The sequence below is a fragment of the Aedes aegypti genome, chromosome 2, assembly GCF_002204515.2.
Source record: "Aedes aegypti strain LVP_AGWG chromosome 2, AaegL5.0 Primary Assembly, whole genome shotgun sequence".
NCBI classification, from domain to species: domain Eukaryota; kingdom Metazoa; phylum Arthropoda; class Insecta; order Diptera; family Culicidae; genus Aedes; species Aedes aegypti.
The window spans coordinates 123729218-123749171 of record NC_035108.1 but is presented as its reverse complement, the minus strand read 5'-3'; the positions used below and the strand labels follow the sequence as shown (position 1 = coordinate 123749171).

The following is a 19954-nucleotide window of genomic DNA, read 5'->3' as shown; positions in this document are numbered from 1 at the left end:
GGGGATGTATTAGAAATTGTCGAAGAACCTTGGACGTGTGACAATTATGTCTCCCGTGCAGTAAAACACTTATTCTGGCTACGATTATCAACTTTTATGGATTACGTAATTAGCTTGAGAACCCGTTACTTGCAATGGCAAATTACATTTCTACACTGTTGCCTAATAAAAGCTTATCTAACTTCATCCATTCTCTCTTTCGTAAATAATTTCGCAATAATAAACACCACTGCAATGTTTCTATCTTACGATATCGCGATGCTTTATCGTAGAAAGTGAACTAAAAAGAGTTTCGAAAAAAATAGTCTTCAATAATAATAATAAAAAATACATGATAGCAGGGCAAGAGAGTGAGAGTCCAAGTGATGTTGAAACTCGGATAGAACTAGGCATTGAAATTGTTGAAGACTTTGCACATCTTAGAATACTTCCGACATGTGACAATGATGTTCCCCGAGTAGTCAAAATCATGTTGTGGATGAGAAAACAGAATACGTTAATTGTAACGTAAAGTTCAAGAACACTACTCGGTGCAAAGCTTGCCGTATACATCAAGAGTACAAAGAAGCAAATAATATTAAGAAAAATTAATACGGCAGACTTCAGTGGGCTGGTCACTTAGTGTGAAAGTCTAAAAACAAGATGTAAATAAATAATATCAACCATTGAAAGCTTTACTTTTTTCGAACGCAGCATCACTAGTAAATTGAAATTTAGTTTTTTTGATTTCATTCCATTGAACTAAGCTTACTGGTTTAACCCATATAAAAACATACTCAAACCACGCTGGTTAGTTAAGTTAGTTGAAAATATTTATAAATATAACATCCATAACAATTATTTACTAGTTAAGACGACGAAACGTCTTTTTGGACGATTTTTTTAGGTTTTCCCGGCGTTAATTGTAATTTGTATATAAATTATATTGAAATTTTAAGTCAAAAACTTCAAATCAGGATTTCTCGAGATTCCGCCTAGGGATTTTTTTAAAAATTGGCCCAGAGGTGCAGAATGACCTTAGGAATCGAGCCCTGTACTCAGATTTGATGGACAATTTTTTAACATAATAACGGTCTGTCGGGGCACCGTGATAAAATCTTTAGCTTTCATTTCGTCCAAGAAAACTGAAAATCAGTCAAGCGGTTCGAAAGTTATGATTTTTTAAATAAAAATTTAGCAAAATCGCGATTTTTCTGGTCACCCTATTTCGGAAGTGGTCAACCTAATCAAAAAAATACAAAAACACGTGTATCCTTATTTCGGATAAGGAACAAAATAGCAAATTTTCACGGAATTCGGTGACCCGCTAGATCGGTTTCTCATGGAATGGCTGTATATCTACCCACTCCCAAAAAATAATTGATTTACTTCTTTTAGGATGCAAATAAAAGAAGCGAACCGAATGACTAAAATTTGTGTCCAATTTCATATGCTTTAGTGTCTGATTCTGGAAATGTCGATCACAGTTTCATCGTTTCCATGTAAAATTACATTTATTGTTCAATACATCTTCAAGGACACGTTTTCGTGACGTTTCATCACTTACACCATGTGTCATTCAGTCATAACCAGAATAACGTCCAAAATAATTTTAATTGTTAATAAGAGTGCAGAGCGCTAAAGGTTTTGACATGCGAAAACTGCGATCTACACAAACCTGGCGCGGTAAATGGCTGGGCATGGCGTACCATTGGTACCTCGTGTACCTGCAGGAATAAAATAGACCCCTTTGTGCGGTCCTTAGCCTCTTGCCAAGCAACTCCTATCCCTACCTCCTCGTGGTACTGGCCGGGGTACGAGTAACCTTGGGGAAGATCGGGTAACCAACCCCCGGTGGGAACTTTGGTCGTATGCTGACAGGGAAGGGGGGGTTTGCTTTTGCTTTTGCAAACCTGGAGCGTCTGTACTCTATGTTAGGAGCGTCTCACAACAGCGTCTGTCCCCCATGTCAGGGGCGGCTGACCATCGTCCGAGTGCCAGAGAAGGACTCTAAGCTAAACTGTGCACTATGGTCATCCGAACATTTAGGGGGAATTGTCCTCTGGAGATCTAAGGGGTAGGTGTCAGGCCCTGCAAGCCAACCGTAAAAACACATCAGCACAGGAACGTCAACGAGAGAATACGGACCGGAACAATCGGCAAAGACCACAGCGACGGAAATGGACTAGCGATTGGAAACTCGGTACGTGGAACTGCAAATCTCTCAACTTCATTGGAAGTGCTCGCATACTCTCCGATGTACTGAAGACCCGCGTCTCGACATCGTAGCGCTGCAGGAGGTGTGCTGGACAGGAGCATTGGTGCGAACGTTTAGAGGTAACCATACAATCTACCAGAGCTGCGGCAACACACGCGAGCTGGGAACAGCTTTCATAGTGATGGTTGATATGCAAAGGCGCGTGATCGGGTGATGGCTGATCAATGAACGAATGTGCAAGTTAAGAATCAAAGGCCGATTCTTTAACTTCAGCATAATCAACGTGCATAGCCCACACTCCGGAAGCACTGATGATGACAAGGACGCATTTTACGCGCAGCTCGAACGCAAGTACGACCGCTGCCCAAGCCACGACGTCAAGATCATCATAGGAGATTGGAACGCTCAGGTTGGCCAGGAGGAGAAAAGTTCAGCGCCCACCGGCTGACGAACGAGAATGGCCTACGACTGATAGATTTTGCCGCCTCCAAGAATATGGCCATTCGTAGCACCAATTTCCAGCACAGCCTCCCGTATCGGTACACCTGGAGATCACCTCAGCAGACAGAATCACTAATCGACCACGTTTTGATCGATGGACGGCACTTCTCCGACATAACCGACGTCAGAACCTATCGTGGCGCTAACATTGACTCAGACCACTACCTGGTGATGGTGAAACTGCGCCCAAAACTATCCGTCATCAATGATGTACGGTACCGACGCCCGCCCCGGTACAATATCGAGCGACTGAAACAACCGGATGTCGCCAATGCGTACGCGCAGTATCTTGAGGCAGCGTCGCCGGATGAGGGTGAGCTCGATAGGGCCCCTCTTGAGGACTGCTGGAGGACAGTCAAAGCAGCCATTAACGACGCTGCCGAAAGCGTTGTCGGATATGTGGAACGGAGCTCAAGAAATGATTGGTTCGACGCAGAGTGCCAGGAGGTTTTAGAGGAGAAGAATGCAGCGCGGGCTGCATTGCTGCAGCATGGTACGCGGCAAAACGTGGAACGATACAGACTGAAGCGGAAACAGCAAACCCGCCTATTCCGGGACAAAAAGCGCCGCCTGGAAGAGGTGGATTGCCAAGAGATGGAGTTGCTGTACCGTTCTCAAGAAACGCGGAAGTTTTATCAGAAGCTCAACACATCCCGCAAAGACTTCGGGCCACGAGCTGAGATGTGCCGAGATAAGGATGGGAGCATCTTGACGGACGGACGCGAGGTGATCGAAAGGTGGAAGCAGCACTACGATGAACACCTGAATGGCGCAGAGAACACAGGCACAGAAGGTCAGGACAACGAAGGCGATGGCTACGTCAGCACAGAGGACAGCGGAAACCAACCAGCTCCCACGATGGGGGAAGTTAAGGATGCCATTCAACAGCTCAAGAACAACAAGGCCACTGGCAAGGATGGTATCGGAGTCGAACTCATCAAGATGGGCCCGGACAGGTTGGCTGCTTGTCTGCATCGGCTGATAGTCAGAATCTGGGAAACGGAACAACTACCGGAGGAGTGGAAGCAAGGCGTTATATGCCCTATCTACAAAAAGGGCGACAAACTGGAGTGTGAAAATTATCGTGCAATCACCATCCGTGGGGCGCAGCGAGCTAGGTGGATTGACCAGGTGCACCAGGACCTGGAAAGCGTGGGTCACAGTCGAGGATGGAGAGAAGCGGCCATGAACCGAGTGAATTGGCGAATTATTGTTGGCGAGGCTTTATCAAGATAATTGATGTAAAGCCAAACAACGATGAAAACGGCGTAAGTAAGATTTTAAACTTTCGCAACCTAACCATTACTTTAGCCGCTCCGTTGTATTGATAGGCAAAATGACTTAACCACGAATCAAAACAAAACACTACTTGAATCGATTTTACACTGGTACAAAAACGTCTTAAGTAACTGAATGAAACGACTTATCATTTTGTCCTACAATTTTTGTGGGAAACGATAGGAATTACGTAGTATTTAAACTAGAGCGGATTGAATGCAAAATTTAAAGGATATACACGGTAAAAATATGGTAAAAAGGGGATTCATTTTAAAACAGTTTTAGCACGGAGAACAAAATATAGCGTTCGTAATCATTTGTCCGGTTGAATTAACTATATTTTTAGGTTGTTTTAGAAATAACTATAAATATTGTTGATTCTACAATATATTCTTCAAAATAACTATACCGTATAGTTGACAACAACTATATTTGTTATTGAATTTACAAACGTCAAATGTCAAAATTTAACTAAATTTTAGTTGACTCAAAGTAAATTTAGTTTAGTATACAATATTTTGCAATGTTTACGCAGGAGTTTGATCTGCTTTATCAACATATCCAAAAAGATTCGTAGCTGATTTATCGACTTCAAAAAACGATTGAAAAAATAAAAACAAAGTGCTCGTCGGCAAACCTATACTTGATATGTGGTCTCCTGCGTGAGTGCCGGTTATCTTATCATCTATACTATTCCTCTCAAGTTAGAAGTGAGTAGATACACTGAGAACAGCGTTGCGGTTGAAAATACTATATCAGAGGGTTAAATTAAATACACAACGCCACTTGATTACTATATCATGGTTAAAAACTTGCAGTAGGCCAGAATCGAACCGAGGATCTGGCGATTGCCAAGCGCGAACGCTAGCCGCTCGGCTATCGACGCGGTTGGATTGAGAGGGAACAAAACGCAAATAAAAAGCGTTCATGGTAGCTCAATCGTGGTTGGAATAGTAAATTTAAAAACACGTTCATGGTTCTCATTACTGCAACGCTTGTTTCAGTGTATGTGTGCATGACTTGAGATCAAAAGATGTCAATGATTTCGGATATTAGTAATTAGTAAGATTATAATTAAAATAAGTTCAAGTGGAAAGCTGAATCAATGAAGTGTGTGAATTTAATTTGAGGGTAAACTTAGTGTTGGAGTAAAAAGTTTTTCTTTCGAAACAATTTTTTGTGCGTACGTAAAAGTAATTAATGGGATCGTAATCTCGACATGAATAAATTATTCTCCGTGAGAAGACAGGTTGTGATTTTTTTTAATTACCTTTCTCAAAACTATATGAAAGTTACTTACGTCGATTTAAAAGGTAATCGAGAATTGTGGATTATAATTATCCTGGACGTATACTAGAGAAATTGAATTCTTTTGGACCCCTCATTAGTTCCTTGTTTTGTTCCTAATGGCTCAAATCAAAAATAGTAGTTTGATTATTTTACAATGGAATTGCAGAAGTGTTATTCCAAAAATTGAAAGACTGAAAGCTTTAATAGTCAATAATGATATTGATATATTTTGTTTGAATGAAACATGGTTAGTGGAAAATATTTTTTTTAGAATTCCATCTTTTAATATAATTGGAAAGGATCGTAATATGACATATGGAGGTGTAATGATTGGAATTCGTCAGAATATTGAATTTAAATTTTTAAATTTTTCATTGGACTCACCAATTGAATATGTTGCTATTATCAAAACGGTAATTGATGTTAAACCAAATAAGTAAGTATTACAAACCTGCCTGGTTAAGGATGCTCGGAATATTTTGTTGTTTCACATGCAGGTAACTAGGGTTATTCGGGATTGAAAAACCTTAAATTGAAAATTTGTGGTAAAATTTGACACGATTCTAATGCCGCTTAAGTGTGCGTAAAAAATTGTGATGGTTTCATTGCTCTAGGGGAAATTTGAACACCCCTAGGAACATTTTATTCTCATCGCGCTAAACTATAGATTATGGACATGTTATATGTGAAAGGCTATTTGAAAATCAGTTGAGTCGATGTTGAGATGTGGCTAATTGAAATTTAAGGTACAACTGATATTTGATCCCGGGCCTTATAGTGGTAAGGCAGCGTCCATTTATTACGTAACGCTAAAATTGGAAATTTTTAAACCCTTCCCCCCGTCCGTGACGCTTTTTATACAGGAAATTTCAAATTTTTGTGAGAACTGTAGCGCTTGCGCCTTCCCTCCTCCCCCTAGAGCGTTACGTAATTTGTGGTCGGCAGCTAATGAGTATTGTCAGAATTTCCAATGTTCAGGAAATTAGCCATGTTTTTTTAGTGTGTGTTTTGAAAAATGTCTCAACTTTAAGTAAAAATTCAATTTAAAATTCAAAAACTGTTTTTGAAAAGTACCTAAGAAAAATTCTCTGGAAGAATTTCTGATGATGTTGGTTGGTATATGCTGGGCATGGTGTACCATTAGTGCTTCGCAAACCTGAAGGAATAATTAATTTAGGCCACATTGAGTGATCCAAGCTTATTTTATCCGTGCCTCCACGCGTACGAGCAACCTAAGAGAAGTTTGGGAAATTGAACCCATTGGAAACTTTGGCAGAATGTTGATAGCGCAGACTGATAATTAAAGGGGAGATAGCTTGTGGAAACCTGAAGCATCTGTCAATGTAAGTGAGGAGCGGCTGTTTATCGTCCAAGCGTCGTCGGAAGGGGATGAGTTATATGGATCTTTTCTTGAAGTGTTCAAGTACAGTGATGTAGGCTACAGTAACAGAGGGTACGTGAAACGATTGGTTTTAAAAGGAGTACAGACAGAATCTTATACGATAAAAATGCAAGGTGAGAGGTCATGCTGCAGAAAGGAACACGAGTCGAGATATGCAGGGATAAGGGAGCATCTTTATGGATGAACGTGAGGTGGTCGAAAGGTGGAAGCAACACTTCGATGAACACATGAATAGTGATGAGAGCGCAAGAAATGAGGGTCAAATCAACGGAGAAAAGCTCTTTGTCAGTACGGTAGTAATCGCAAACGAATATTTGAGGAAGTTTATGTACGAGTCTTCCAAGCAACTCTAACGTAATTCATTTAGAAAAGTCTGTAGTAAAAGGAAAGTAAAACATGCAATACTACTGGAGTTCTAGAAGATTATCGTAAGAATTCCTGAATAAATACAGAAGAATTTCTGAAAGAAAGTTCCAAGACGAATGCCTCGAAAAATTCATGTAGATATCCTTGGATGAATCCATATTCGTCTGCTAAGATACTTAACTGATTTTTTTGTGCCTAAATGTTGATTCAGAAGAAACAGTAGAAAGAGCTGAATATGTTAAGCATACATTATGATCAGGTTATTTCATAAAGGAATAATTTCTTAGCAGAAGAAACTAAATTATGAATAATTTATTGAAGAGTAAAAACACAGAGATCTAAAAGAAGTTCGTCGAATCTTTCGCACGTGTCCGCACATTTTCGCACCTCTAAACATTAATCATTCATCGAGAAATAAATTTTCCGATTTGCCACCTCGAGGGTCCTCGTAAAGTAACGAAACTCTAGTCATAAATCAAGCTTTATTCGATTTCCTAAAACAACCTAACCGGCGCCAAAACCCATTCCCATTTCCCAACCTGTCAATATTTCCACAACCGATTTCTGTCTCGCCGTTAGGTTTAGGCTGAAGATGGAGAATTTTCCAATTTCCACCAGGCAGTCAATAATGTTTTCATCATTCCATCGTTTGCTTAATTTATGTGACATTGCGCATTGAGATGAGGACTCGCTCGTCCACAAAAAACACAAAAAAACGGAGATTTTACGGCGGCCAATCAAAGATTGGGAACCATTACGGCTGCTTACCTGCATGATGTCGTCGTCTTCGGCCTTACAGGGCAACTCGATGGTCGTTCCCTCGATGGCTTCCAAATCGTACGGCTCGAAGAGAAAGCTCGGCGGTCCAACGTCATTTATCACGGCCAGTTCGGCGGTCGCCTCCACGCTTCCCAGCTCGTTTTCCGCCACGCAGGTGTAGCTTCCTGTAGGGGGTGGGAGGGGGAGAAAGTGAGAAAGGAAAATTACACGGAAGATGAAAAATGATGACGACGGCGATGGCCAACTACCTATGCGATTGTATGGAATTTGGTTTTCTTTTTGTTCACTTTGCAGGGGTGGGAGCGGATGTCTTTTCAGAAATTTGGTCACCATTTTAATGCAAGTATCTTAAATATTTATTTTCAATGAAATGCCTTTAAAGTTTCTTTTTTAATCTTTTAGAGGTGTGCACGATTTTATCCGTTCTTTAGCCAATTGATCAACAGACTAGTGAATTCTAACTAAAAATTGTACGCTTATTCAGTTTGTGAGCTTTTTCACAATTAGTTAGTAATAATTTGTTTTCTTTTTTCAAAGCCGGAATTGGCTTCTGAGGTTTTTTTTCAAAATTTTAGATAATTTTCAAAAGAGTTTAGAGCCAGGTTCTAATTGAAAAAAAAAATCAAAATTTCTTTTCTTAATTGACTAAACCTTTTTTTCATTGATTTTTATAGATCCTACCATATATTGTTTATAGCAGGATCGCAAGTGCGTTGAAATTGCCTTCTCTTCACGTTTTAAGACGGATTAATAGTTTAAGATCATCGTCTTTAATCATGGATTCGAATATTACTTCACATTATGGTATTGGAATGCCCCTGGCTTCAACAATGGAATAAGTTTAAGTTTCGAGAGCAATGTCAATGTCAAGTTTTGTTTGCAAAGAAATGTTAACATCGTGATAATTATCAATGTATGTTTCATATGTAATCCAATCGGCTCGAAAATAATTGAATTTGAAGCTGATAGGATTGAGAATCGCTTCATGGGGTATTTGAAATGTAACAGGGACATGATCAGAATCAAAATCAGGATGAGTAACCAGTTGGCTACAAAGGTGACTAGAGTCGGTTAAGACCAAATTAGTCGTAGAAGGGTTTCTTGAGGGCTATCAGGGTATTGAATTGAGAAAAATCCTGAATTGCAGTCATCAAATAAAATTCTGCCATTGGAAATAAAAGATGCAAGCTTCCTTGAACGAAATTCTGGGATAAACCTTTAGGATGTCCATAAAATGAACTTCTGAACAAATCTGCGATGCAATACGTGAAGGAAACTTATGTGCCCCTGAATTAGAGATTCTCTGAAAAATATATACGCAAGCTTTTATCTTCTGCTTTCTGCTTGGTCTTTTTCTGGTATTTCCCTTGTCTCTTGTATGGTCCTACATCAAGATACTTAGTCGCTACCAACCCTGGCTTGGGGATGAACATTTTTTTTGTGTTCACCTCGAACGCTACAAGTCCAACTTTGTTATTCAGCAATGATATAAATCAACAGTCAGTTCAATTAATGAAAATATTTGCCTTGAGGGCAAAACTTCAGGGCGACCGCTGGGGCGAAGCATGCGACCAGAAGAGACGGCAGACCACACTTCCGGAAAAGTAAAGGGAGCTTCTCACAGATAAATGGAATCCCGTCAGATCTGACATATTGGTTATTACATCTGAGTGTTGTTTCTTGGTATGAGAACCGATCTCTATAGAGGCAATTATTCATGCAGGAAATGACTTGCGAGAATTCTCATTTAATGGGATAGCAGAATGTTTTTTCCAATTTGATTTAGCTCTTGGGATTATCAACTCACGATGGGACCATCAGCAATTGGGAACTTTGAGTTGGAAGATTCAAATTCAGGGGAAAACTTCTTAGCGTTTTGCTAAAGGGGGTGCTAAAGAAAACTCCTTAGCGTTTTTCCATTTCTGTGATCCAACTTTCATATTGTTTCTGTAATTTTTTGAAAGTTTGCTACATTCTTTACTCGTTTCTGTTTGCCATACTTCTATGCTGTCTTTCTGTTCTGTTGTATACTTTCTGTTTTCTTGCGCCTTTGAGTTTTGCGTTTTTAAGTCCTTGAGAGTTTGAGTCTTTTAGTCTTTGAGTTTTTGGATCTTTAGTTATCGATATTTCGAATTCACGTTTTTCATTGATTTAATTTTCGAGTTCTCAAGTCATCGGTTCTTTGAAAATTTGAGGATTCGGGTCTTTGCATCTTTGATGTTTTGCATCTGCGACTGGTTGTAGATTTCCAAAATCTTTTAGTGAATGAACTATAATATTCTGTATTTCTGTTTTTAAATATTTCGATTTCCGACCTTCGCTTCCTGTATATTTAACTTCCGGCCTTTCTACCTTTCTATCTTTCTACTTTCTTGTAACACAGACCTGTAGATGGCGGTAAAGTTAAACGTCAAACACGAAGAAAAACGGTGCGCTAATTGGCTTCCTCTATTCCTGTCTTCCTGTGGTTATGTACTCATGTTTTCCTGTCTTTCTGTCTTTTCGCCTTCATGTCTTCATACCTGTCTTGTTTACCTGTCTTCTTGTACCTCTGACGTGTAATCTTGTCTTCCTATCTTCTATATGATTTCTAGTCTTGTTTTTGTCTTTTTTACTTCCTGTTTTTCTAATTTTGTTTGTCTACCTTTCTTTTTATCGTCTGTTTTCCTGTATCTCTGCTTTCTGGATTGACTGTCTTCTTGTTTTGCTATCTTTTTATCTTCCTTCCATCGAGTCTTCACATCTTTCTTTCTTCCTGTCTTCCCATTTTCCTTCTTCCTGTATTCTTGGCTTGCTATTTTCTTGTCTAATTGGATTCTTGTCTTCCTATACTCCTGTCTTCCTGTTTTCCTTTATATATGTCTTCCTGTCTTCTTATCTTCATGTCTACCTGTTTTCCTGTACCTTTGACTTCTTGTCTCATTTTATTCCTCAATCACTATTGTTCTGTCTTCCTGTTTTCTTGTAATCCAGTCTTCTTGTCTTCCGCTCTTCTTTTCTACCTGTATTTCGGACTTTCTGTCCTGTCTACCTGTATTTATGTCTTCCTGTTTTCTTGCTTCCAGTCGTCGGGTCTACCTGTCTTGCTGTCTTCTTCTTCTTGGCATCAACGTTACCACTTGGACAGAGTCGGCTACTCAGTGTAATGTTCTAAAAGCACTTCCACCGTTATCAACTGAGAGCTTTCTTTGCCTTAGTTGCCATTTTTGCATTCGTATATCGTGTGCAAGGAAAACAAGGAAAAAAATTCACACTGAAAAAATATTTCTCGAATACTTTTTCAAATCGACGTAAGTAACTTTCATACGGTTTCGAGAAAACTAATTGAGAAGAATCACAACATGTCTTCTAAAACTGTTTTAAAATTAATCACCTTTTTAACAGTTTTTCACCGTGTACAGCGCTCAAATTTTGCACACAATCAGCTCGCGTTCAAAAACTAGGTAGTTTCTATTATTTCCAACAAAAATAATTATAACCAAATGATAAGCCGTTTCATACAGTTACTTTCGACGTTTTTCTACCAGTGTAAAATCGGCTCAAGTAGTGTTTTGTTTTGATTCGTGGATAAGTCACTTTGTGTCTCCATACAATAGAGCGGTGAAAGTAGCGGTTGGGTAGCGAAGTTGTAATTCTTACCTACGCCGTTTTGTTATTCCGGAATTGAACGTTTTAAAAGTTAAAAATCTAGTTGGGTATGAGCGGAACATGTGGAATTTCGTCTGCGAAACACGTAGGATCAATAAAGTAAGTTTATTCACTTTTCTGACTTGAGACTATTTGAATAAGTTTTCGAGATTTTATGTACTTTATGTATATTATGTTTAGATGTATTTTTTATGAAAAATTCAAAAATAAAACTTAAATTTTAAATTACACAAAAACCTCATTTTTAATAATTTTTAAATTTTCACCAAAGAATCTTGATGTTAAACAAATGTTTGGGACAAAGTTTCATGACGCAGAAATGTTTAATAAAAAAAATCTAAGAACAACTTTCGACCGATTTTCAAAAATTTGTTTTTTTTTTTTGTCAAAAGAAAATCATTCTGATGATACAATAACATTCTCGAAATGATTTTAAACCATATTGATTATATGAATAATTTCTCTAGAAGCAACAAAAAAACATTATTTAAATATTAAAATTGGCCTTGTTTATTAGTTATTCGCGGTTCTCCATCAATAGTATTACGTTTCCGAGAGTAAAGACCATATTTCTTTCTTCTTATTTATTTTCCTTGATGGAGAATCGCGAATAATCCATGATTTAGTATTTTAATTTAATATTGTTTATTTTAATATTTGAATAATATTTTTTGCATTGAATTCGATATATTTCGAAAATGGCTACTTCTAGAGAAATTATCCATATAATCATTATGGTTCAGAATAATTTCAAGATTCTCATTGTATCATCAAAACGTATTTATTTTGACAAAAAATAAAATTTTGGTAATCGGCCAAAAGTTGTTCTTAGAAATACTTTTTTGGTAAAAATTTCTCCATCATGAAACTTTGTCCCAAACATCTGTTTACTATCAAGATTCTATGGCGAAAATTAAATAAAATATTAAAAATGGGGTTTTTGTGTAATTTTATTTTTGCAATTCCGTTGCAAATCAATCGCCTTTTCATTGAGAAGTTGATCAACATAATGGCCTACTTTTCCTACTGAAAAAAAAGCAGCACTTTTCAGTACTCTTTTGGTAGGCATCAACCGAACAACCCAGTCTCTTCATGCTATTTGTGCTTATTTGCGCGGCGTATGAGTCGAGACGAGTCGTTCTCAACTCGGGTGATGTGAGGCGACTAATGTTAATCTCGCCTCACATGCCGCGCAGAATAAGCATAATTGCTTTTGTTTCTAGATCCGTTGTGCGATCTGATTCCGACAGGGACTGTCCATTAACTACGTGATCAGATTTTTTGGGATTCCAAGCCACCCCCCTCCCTCCTTGTGGTCATTTGTCCATACACAAATTTATGAAATTCGTATGGACCGTGATCATTGACCAGACCCTTCCTCTCCCCATGAATGACCATGTGATTTATGGACGACCCCACACAGGCTGCCGATTCTGATTCGGAATCGAATAGTCCAACATTTGTGCTGTGCTTTCTTACCTGATATCGATGGGAGCGCGAAAACTTGTGACATTCATGGGTAGGGGTACTGCTGTATCACAGCCTACGTGATTGAAAAATACTGAATTGATACTACGCATGGATGTGTGCCCATGTAGGTTCTCTTGAAATGTCTGTTTGTGCTTTTAGTGTTCATCCAGCTGAAATTGCATTTTTCGAAATAGCAAAAATGTTGTAGGTAACTCGTTGCAAAACTCGGTTTTTTCAGCACTCGTTGTATTTATCCAACTCGGTGAGCCTCGTTGGATAAATGTACAACTCGTGCTGAAAAAATCATCATTTTGCAACTTGTTGCCTAAATAACTATTTTGAATTTTTAAGAAAATAAATAATATAATTTTTCAGTGTATATTTTTTCTTTTAGTCCAAACGGTTCACTACACCTTTCTCATAGAACACTTTTCTCTAAAATCAACAGTTTTGGAGTTTCATTATTTTTCAAATAAGTTGCATGCAAAAATGTATAGGCCATTTTCAAAAATTATTCTTGAGTCAAATGATATTCTTTCTATTGAAAACACTTATTCTACCATACAACAAACATGTGCAAAATTTAATCCAAATCGAAGATTATCGAGCCCGATTTTTATTTTTTTCGACTCATTCTGGATGGAATTTGTCTATCCTGTCCTTCTGTCTTCGGGTCTTCCTGTTTTCTGGTCCACTTCTCTTCTTGTCTTCTTGTCCACTTGTCTTTCAGTATTCCTGTCTTCCTCTTTTCTTGTATGCTCTGTCTCCCTATTTCCGGTATACTCGTCTTTTTGTCTTTCTATCCGTTTGTTTTCTCATTTTTCTATCTTATTGTCTCCTTGTATCACTCATAATTCTTGGTTTGTGCTAACGTAAGAACTATCGTACATTTGTGTCCAGTCTCGCGTCGTGTATTGTAAATGTCTCCTTGTATTTCTGTTTTTTTCTGTTTTCTTGTCCTTATGGCTTCATGTCTATATGCCTTCTTGTCTTTATTTATTCTTGTTTTCCTGTATTCCTATCTCATTACCTTCTTGTCATCTTTTACTCCTATTTTTCCGTTTTCTTTTTTTGTGTGTTTTAGTATCGGTCTTTCTTCCGATCTTCTTGTCTTGCTTTTTTTTTCTCAAAAGTTCGGTTTTAGTATCATTTCGCTCAAAATGAAATTTATGAAAACATTGTAGAACACCAAATTTGTCTAAAATTAAAATAGTTTTAGTTAAAAGTAGTTCACTCCAAATTTTTCCTCATTTCACTAAAACATGTATCTCTGTTTGATCATACACAATGGATTCCAAATATTTTAACATGTTTTTGAAGCAAATTTAGTTGTTCTTAAACTGTTCATGCACCGAATTTCACTAAAAAAATGTTTTGACCAAGTTATTCAACAAAAACTGCAAAAATATGTTTTTAAAATGAAAAATTCCAGTTTTTTCTTAAATTTTTTGTTAGTTTAACATTATATCTAAAGCAAACACTGGTTTTTATCATTTGTTAAACCTTTGAAAAGAACTTTGCAACAATTTTTAAATTATTTTGAAACAAAAATGTTATTTTTTCATTAAAAAATATGTTCCTGGGTAGTTTTTGTTGATTTGCTAAGTCAAAACAATTGTTTAGAAAAAGATATTGCATGAACAGTTTGAGAACAACTAAATTTGCTATGAAACATGTCAAAAGATTTTGAATCGGTTGATTATTTATAAAGTTATGATTAAACATAGCTGAAGTATTTAGTAAAATGAGGTAAAAAGTTTAATTTTAACGACACAATTGGTAAAAAAACGAAGTTATGATGATTTTACTGAAGACCATTTTTATAACTGGAAAATTCACCTTCAAGACGATTGCGCTACCTCTAAATCTTAATATTTTTAGCTTAAACTTTGAGGTTTTTGTTTTAATGTGATTCAAATTCATCCATGCACGCGAATTTTTGGTTTTGAGAACTTTTGAAGAAATAAGCCGCACCCTAGTGCTCAGTACTTCGATTTTCCTGTATTTTCTTGTCATCCTGTTTTTCGTGTATATTTATATATTCTGGTCTTCCTGAATTCTTCATGTCTGTAAAGCATCAGTCTGACCTTCCTTATCATTTTTCTGGCTTGATGTCTTTTTGACTTCCTCTCACCTTGTACCCCTGTTTTCTTGTTTTCTCGTGTTTCTCCTTCCTTACTTTTTCCTGTTTTTGTTTTTTTCTTCCGTTATGTCTTCCTGTATTCCTCTTCTCCAGCGTACCGATCTGTCTGCCTTGTTGTCTTCCTGTCTTCTCGTATTGCTTTCGTTTTGTCTACACATTATTTTGCTTTCCTGTCATCTTTGCTTCCAACCTGGCTATCTTGCTGTGATCTTGTTGCGCTGTTTCATTGGCTTATTATATTTCAGTTTTTCTGCTCTCCTTTCTTCCTGCCTTCTGTATTTCTGTATTTTTGTATTTCTTTTTTTCTGTATTTTTTTTTTGTTCTGTATTTCTGTATTTCTGTATTTTTGTGTTTAGGTATTTCTGTATTTCTGTGTTTCTGTGCTTCTGTATTTCTGTATGATTGAATTTGCGTTTCTAAATTCTTTTTTTTTATCTTTCGGTTTCTTGCCTTCTATTCCTAATCTTGTATTCTTGTATTTCTGTCTTCATGCCTTTTTATCAGAAGATATCTTCCTGTCCTACGGTCTTCCATTGGTACGTCTTTTTACTTTCATGAATCCTTCATTTTTCTACTTCCTTGGGTTCTTGTCTTTTTTTCTCCTGGCTTATTATTTTCCTGTTATCCTATTTTTTTGTCTTCTTGTCTTCCTATATTTGTCTTCCGGTCATCCGATCTTCTTGTCTTTGTGTCTTCTTTTCTCCTATCTTGCTGTCTTCTTGTCTTCTCGACTTCCTCTATGTCTGTCTTTCCATGTCCTTGTCTTGTCTTCTTGTCTTCTTGTTTTCTTGTCTCCTTGCCTCCTTGTCTTCTTGTCTCCTTGCCTCCTTGTCTTCTTGTCTTCTTGTCTTCTTGTCTTCTTGTCTTCTTGTCTTCTTGTCTTCTTGTCTTCTTGTCTTCTTGTCTTCTTGTCTTCTTGTCTTCTTGTCTTTTTGTCTTCTTGTCTTCCTGTCTTCTTGTCTTCCTGTCTTCTTGTCTTCTTGTCTTCTTGCCTTTTTGCCTTCTTGTCTGCATTTATTTCTTCCCATCCCGTGTATTTATTTCTACCCGTCTTCTTGTTTTCTTGTTTTTGTGTCTTATTGTGTTCCAGTCTCCCTTTCTATGTTCTTCGGTCTTCTCATCTTTCTGTTTTTTTTGTTTTCCTGTATTCCTGTCCTTGCTTTTTATATTCTTGTGTCCTACTATTCCTAAATGAAAAGAACATTCTTCAATTAGTAGTGCACTGTATTCCTTCCAACCGAATCCAACAAGTGCGATCCAATTTCCCGTAACTCAATTCGAACCACCTTTTGCGTCCCAAGTGCCACGCAAACATGACTTTTTCTTAAATTAACAAGTCCTCATCTGACACCCAACCCAACTCTTGCCATGACTGAACCGTCTCCAGTAATGTTGTTCTTTTCGCAAGCAACAGGAGAAGCGAAAAACTTCTTCTCTACTCCTTGAGCCGACACTCGACGAGGAAACACTCACCTGCATCGGACTCCTTGACGTGTTCGATGGTGAGCTCGATATCGTCGTCGCTGAGGTAGATCCGGTTCGTTTCGCTCAGAGGCTGCCCGTCGCGCTTCCACCAGATGTGTGGCAGTGGGTTTCCGTCCGCTTCACACTCGAGCGTTACTCGGGTTCCGGTTTTGGTCGTGATGCTTTCCGGTGCCAGGGTGAAGTGGGGTGGCGCTGTGGAAAAGGGGGGAGAAGAAACACCAGAAATGAAAACAACGTTGGAGATGGAATGGGTTGTTTAAAGTCGAAGTGAATTGAAATGCATTTCCTTCTCGAAATTCAATTGTTAGACACTAGGTTGCCCAGATTGTAATGATACAAAAACGGAACAAATTAAGTCCAAAATACATATTAGTCTCATATAACTCTTTCTAAATGAATTCTGTATTTTAAAATTTTAATTGCAAAATGTAATAATTATTTTATGATATTTAAACTATTCTGCCACTGAGTTCAACTAAATTTCTTTTATTTTATTCCTAAACTATGTTCAAATTGGAATCAATTTTTTAAAAGTATTGTTTCAGAAATTCCTGCAACATTCTATTGTATCTTCAAACTACCTTCTATCAAATCTTATTTGCTAAACACAATTAGACAGAAATTTTTGAAATAGCCTAAAAAAGATTATTGTTGTTATTTTTTGGAAAATTTCTGAAAATCATTTTTAGTGGTAAACTGTTATTGAACATGGGGATATGAATTATTGACAATGTTTAGATACTATAAAGATAATCTTTGCTTTGCTCATGTTCCATTTCAGCTCCCGACGGCATTCGATGTTAAGTTGGCATTTGGCGCCCAAGTGGCAAATAAAAAAGGATGAAACGAAATAAATAGTAACAGCTGCAAATTTTTTAGCAAACGTGGCATGGCGTATTGCTGCTACACGGAACATGGTTTCCCGTGAAACTAAGTTGTATCGTACAAGATCGCCATCACCAATGCTTTCCTCCCAGCAAGCAAGAGAGCAGGAAGAAATAACATTTCCTTTTTTCTGATCGCACTCACTTTGTGTAGAAACGATGGTAGGGGAACTGCTCTCTGAAATAAAGTTCCACAAAACCGGGTTCTTCAGTACCACACCATGAGTGAAATTTTGACAATCGGTTTTATGATGATTTCTGCTTAATTTTCACAAATTTCAGCCAAGGAGCAGTATTTCAGAATGTGCCTAATATACACACAGGGTTTGAAGGTCCAGAAGAACTTAATTTTGTTCGAATCGTACTCAATTTCGTGTAACTTCCTTTGAGCGTGTGGGGATCGTTACAACTTGGTCTAATGCCGACAAATTACGAGTCGGAAAGAACGGGCTCCATCGCGATACGATTGCAATTTGGGTGTTGGACACGGCTGGAATAGCTTCATACTGGCTCCGGTGTAAATGCTGTAACATGGTGGAAATTACATTCGGCAGATGGTGCCTTGGCGAGTGTTCTTACCGACGTTGGTACTTGTAAATTTCAGTCGTGTGGTCCATATATCAGAGTGATATTATCGTTAGGTTTACTCCGAATCCGCATGATATGGTTCTTCACTGAAATTATCATCATTGCCTTCTGAGAGCAAGCAATGGCTTACTTGAACTTTTTAACCATAGGTTTCGTGTGATGTTACTACCAGAATGAACCTCTTATAATTGAGAAACTAGCCTGTCTCTACTGTTCAAAGGATCTAAAAATGCACAACACAGTATTAACCCGATTTGGTTAGCAAAGCGGAGCGATACCATCAGATTTTTGTCAAAGATAAAAATCTAAAAAAAATCCGCAGATATTACTCCACATTAGGTTGTCCCAAAATTTCATTATGTTAAAAAACTTGGGGCTGAACCTCCAAATCATATAGTTTTTATATTTTCTGCAGCTTTCTGAGGAAAATAATCTGCTCTATGTTTTTGGGAAAATTATGTGACTTTTTATTTGAATATTCGAAAACTATGTTTTTTCCGAATATTTTTATATTGTCATCATTACCCACTTTTGATGACATAATATAAAAATGTTCTGAAAAAAAAAACATAACGCTACATTTATTGTTTACTTATAAAACATTAGACATTTTGAAAGAAAAGACTTTGCCGAAAACGCCATGCTGTTTATTCTTTGTGTTATCCATGATTAACTTTCTTGGTAATTTTTACAGATGATAATACAAATATGATCCAATTTCCAACATATGTTCCCATAAAGAAAACCAGTGACGCATCGTATTTGGTATATAATTATTGTTAAGGTGAAGATGCATCGAAGCCAAACCTCAAATTTTCAAGAGCACGGATCTGGAGAACCCCCAGCGTGTGACCAATCGATTAAATTTTCAGCTCAACCCACTGTCTGGTTCTCCAGATCCGTGCTCTTGAAAATTTTGGGGTTTGGCTTCGATGCATTTTCACCTTAAGGCTATTTTATTATTTATAGACGGTTTCCAGATATCTAGATTATTGTTTTCTTCCTCATTACACTCACTTGATGCGTGAAATTTAGTGTTGTAATGCTGATAGCACAAAACATCGTGGTGGTTGACCTTGTCCTTTCCTGTTCGTTGTTTTTCGATGAATCCTTTCTGTTCAGTTTCGTTACAGTTTTGAATGATCTGTGCCAGTTCTATAATATTTATTATATCGAAGACTCTGGTTCCTCAAAATAACAAACTGACCATAATAACATAAAATGGGGCGAAGTTAATCACTTTTATGCAATTCTGCTCAATAACATTTTAAACTAGTAATGTTGTTAAACTCGTATTGGTTACCGAATTATGTTAACAAAGTTTCGACAAAATGCTATGATAAAGACTAAAACATTTTTTAGAAAGTAAAGTTGGTCAATTACTGGACAAGTATCCAAAAATCATGAGATAGAAATAGGGTCACTGAATATAAATAAAATCTTACAACTTGTTGATATATTGGTTAATTTTAGAATTGAAATCTATGAATTACAATATGCACCACAAAAACGCCTTAAGTAGGCAATTTAAATTGAAATTGGCAACCTGTTCACTAGAAAAGCAAGCTTTTTTTTTTGAGGAGATGAATGTGAATGCAAACTTGCCACTGAAAACAAATCTGGAATGCATGAGAAAGTTGTTTTTAAATGGTGTCTTTATATGGCCTTGGTAATAGTCGATTGTTTGAAGAAGAAAACTTCAATAGTTCGTTGAACATTTCCTAAAATTTTTGTTTTTTTTCATGCCAAACTAAAATTAGGAAACTCAAGAGTAGCCATCAAACAATGCAACATCACAGACATTTTGATATTTGAAATCGAATTATAGCTCTCTTGACAGACTATACATGTGGGTTTCAGAATGATCAACTTTAACTAGGGTGGAAGTACCGTCATAATCCATAACGAGGCAATATGGTTT

The 19954-nt window shown here is 37.3% G+C and overlaps 1 protein-coding gene across 7 annotated transcripts in view; it reads right to left on the bottom strand.

Moving 5' to 3' along the window:
- The window catches only part of LOC5575117 (peroxidasin), a 519729-nt gene that overhangs the window by 62131 nt on the left and 437644 nt on the right, over nucleotides 1-19954 (bottom strand). For all 7 annotated transcript variants that reach the window (XM_021842192.1, XM_021842199.1, XM_021842193.1 and 4 more), the window contains 2 exons: nucleotides 16550-16753; nucleotides 7803-7978 (listed from right to left, as the gene is read on the bottom strand). In XM_021842192.1, the coding sequence (XP_021697884.1) occupies nucleotides 7803-7978; nucleotides 16550-16753 (380 nt within the window). The remainder of the gene's footprint in view (nucleotides 1-7802; nucleotides 7979-16549; nucleotides 16754-19954) is intronic.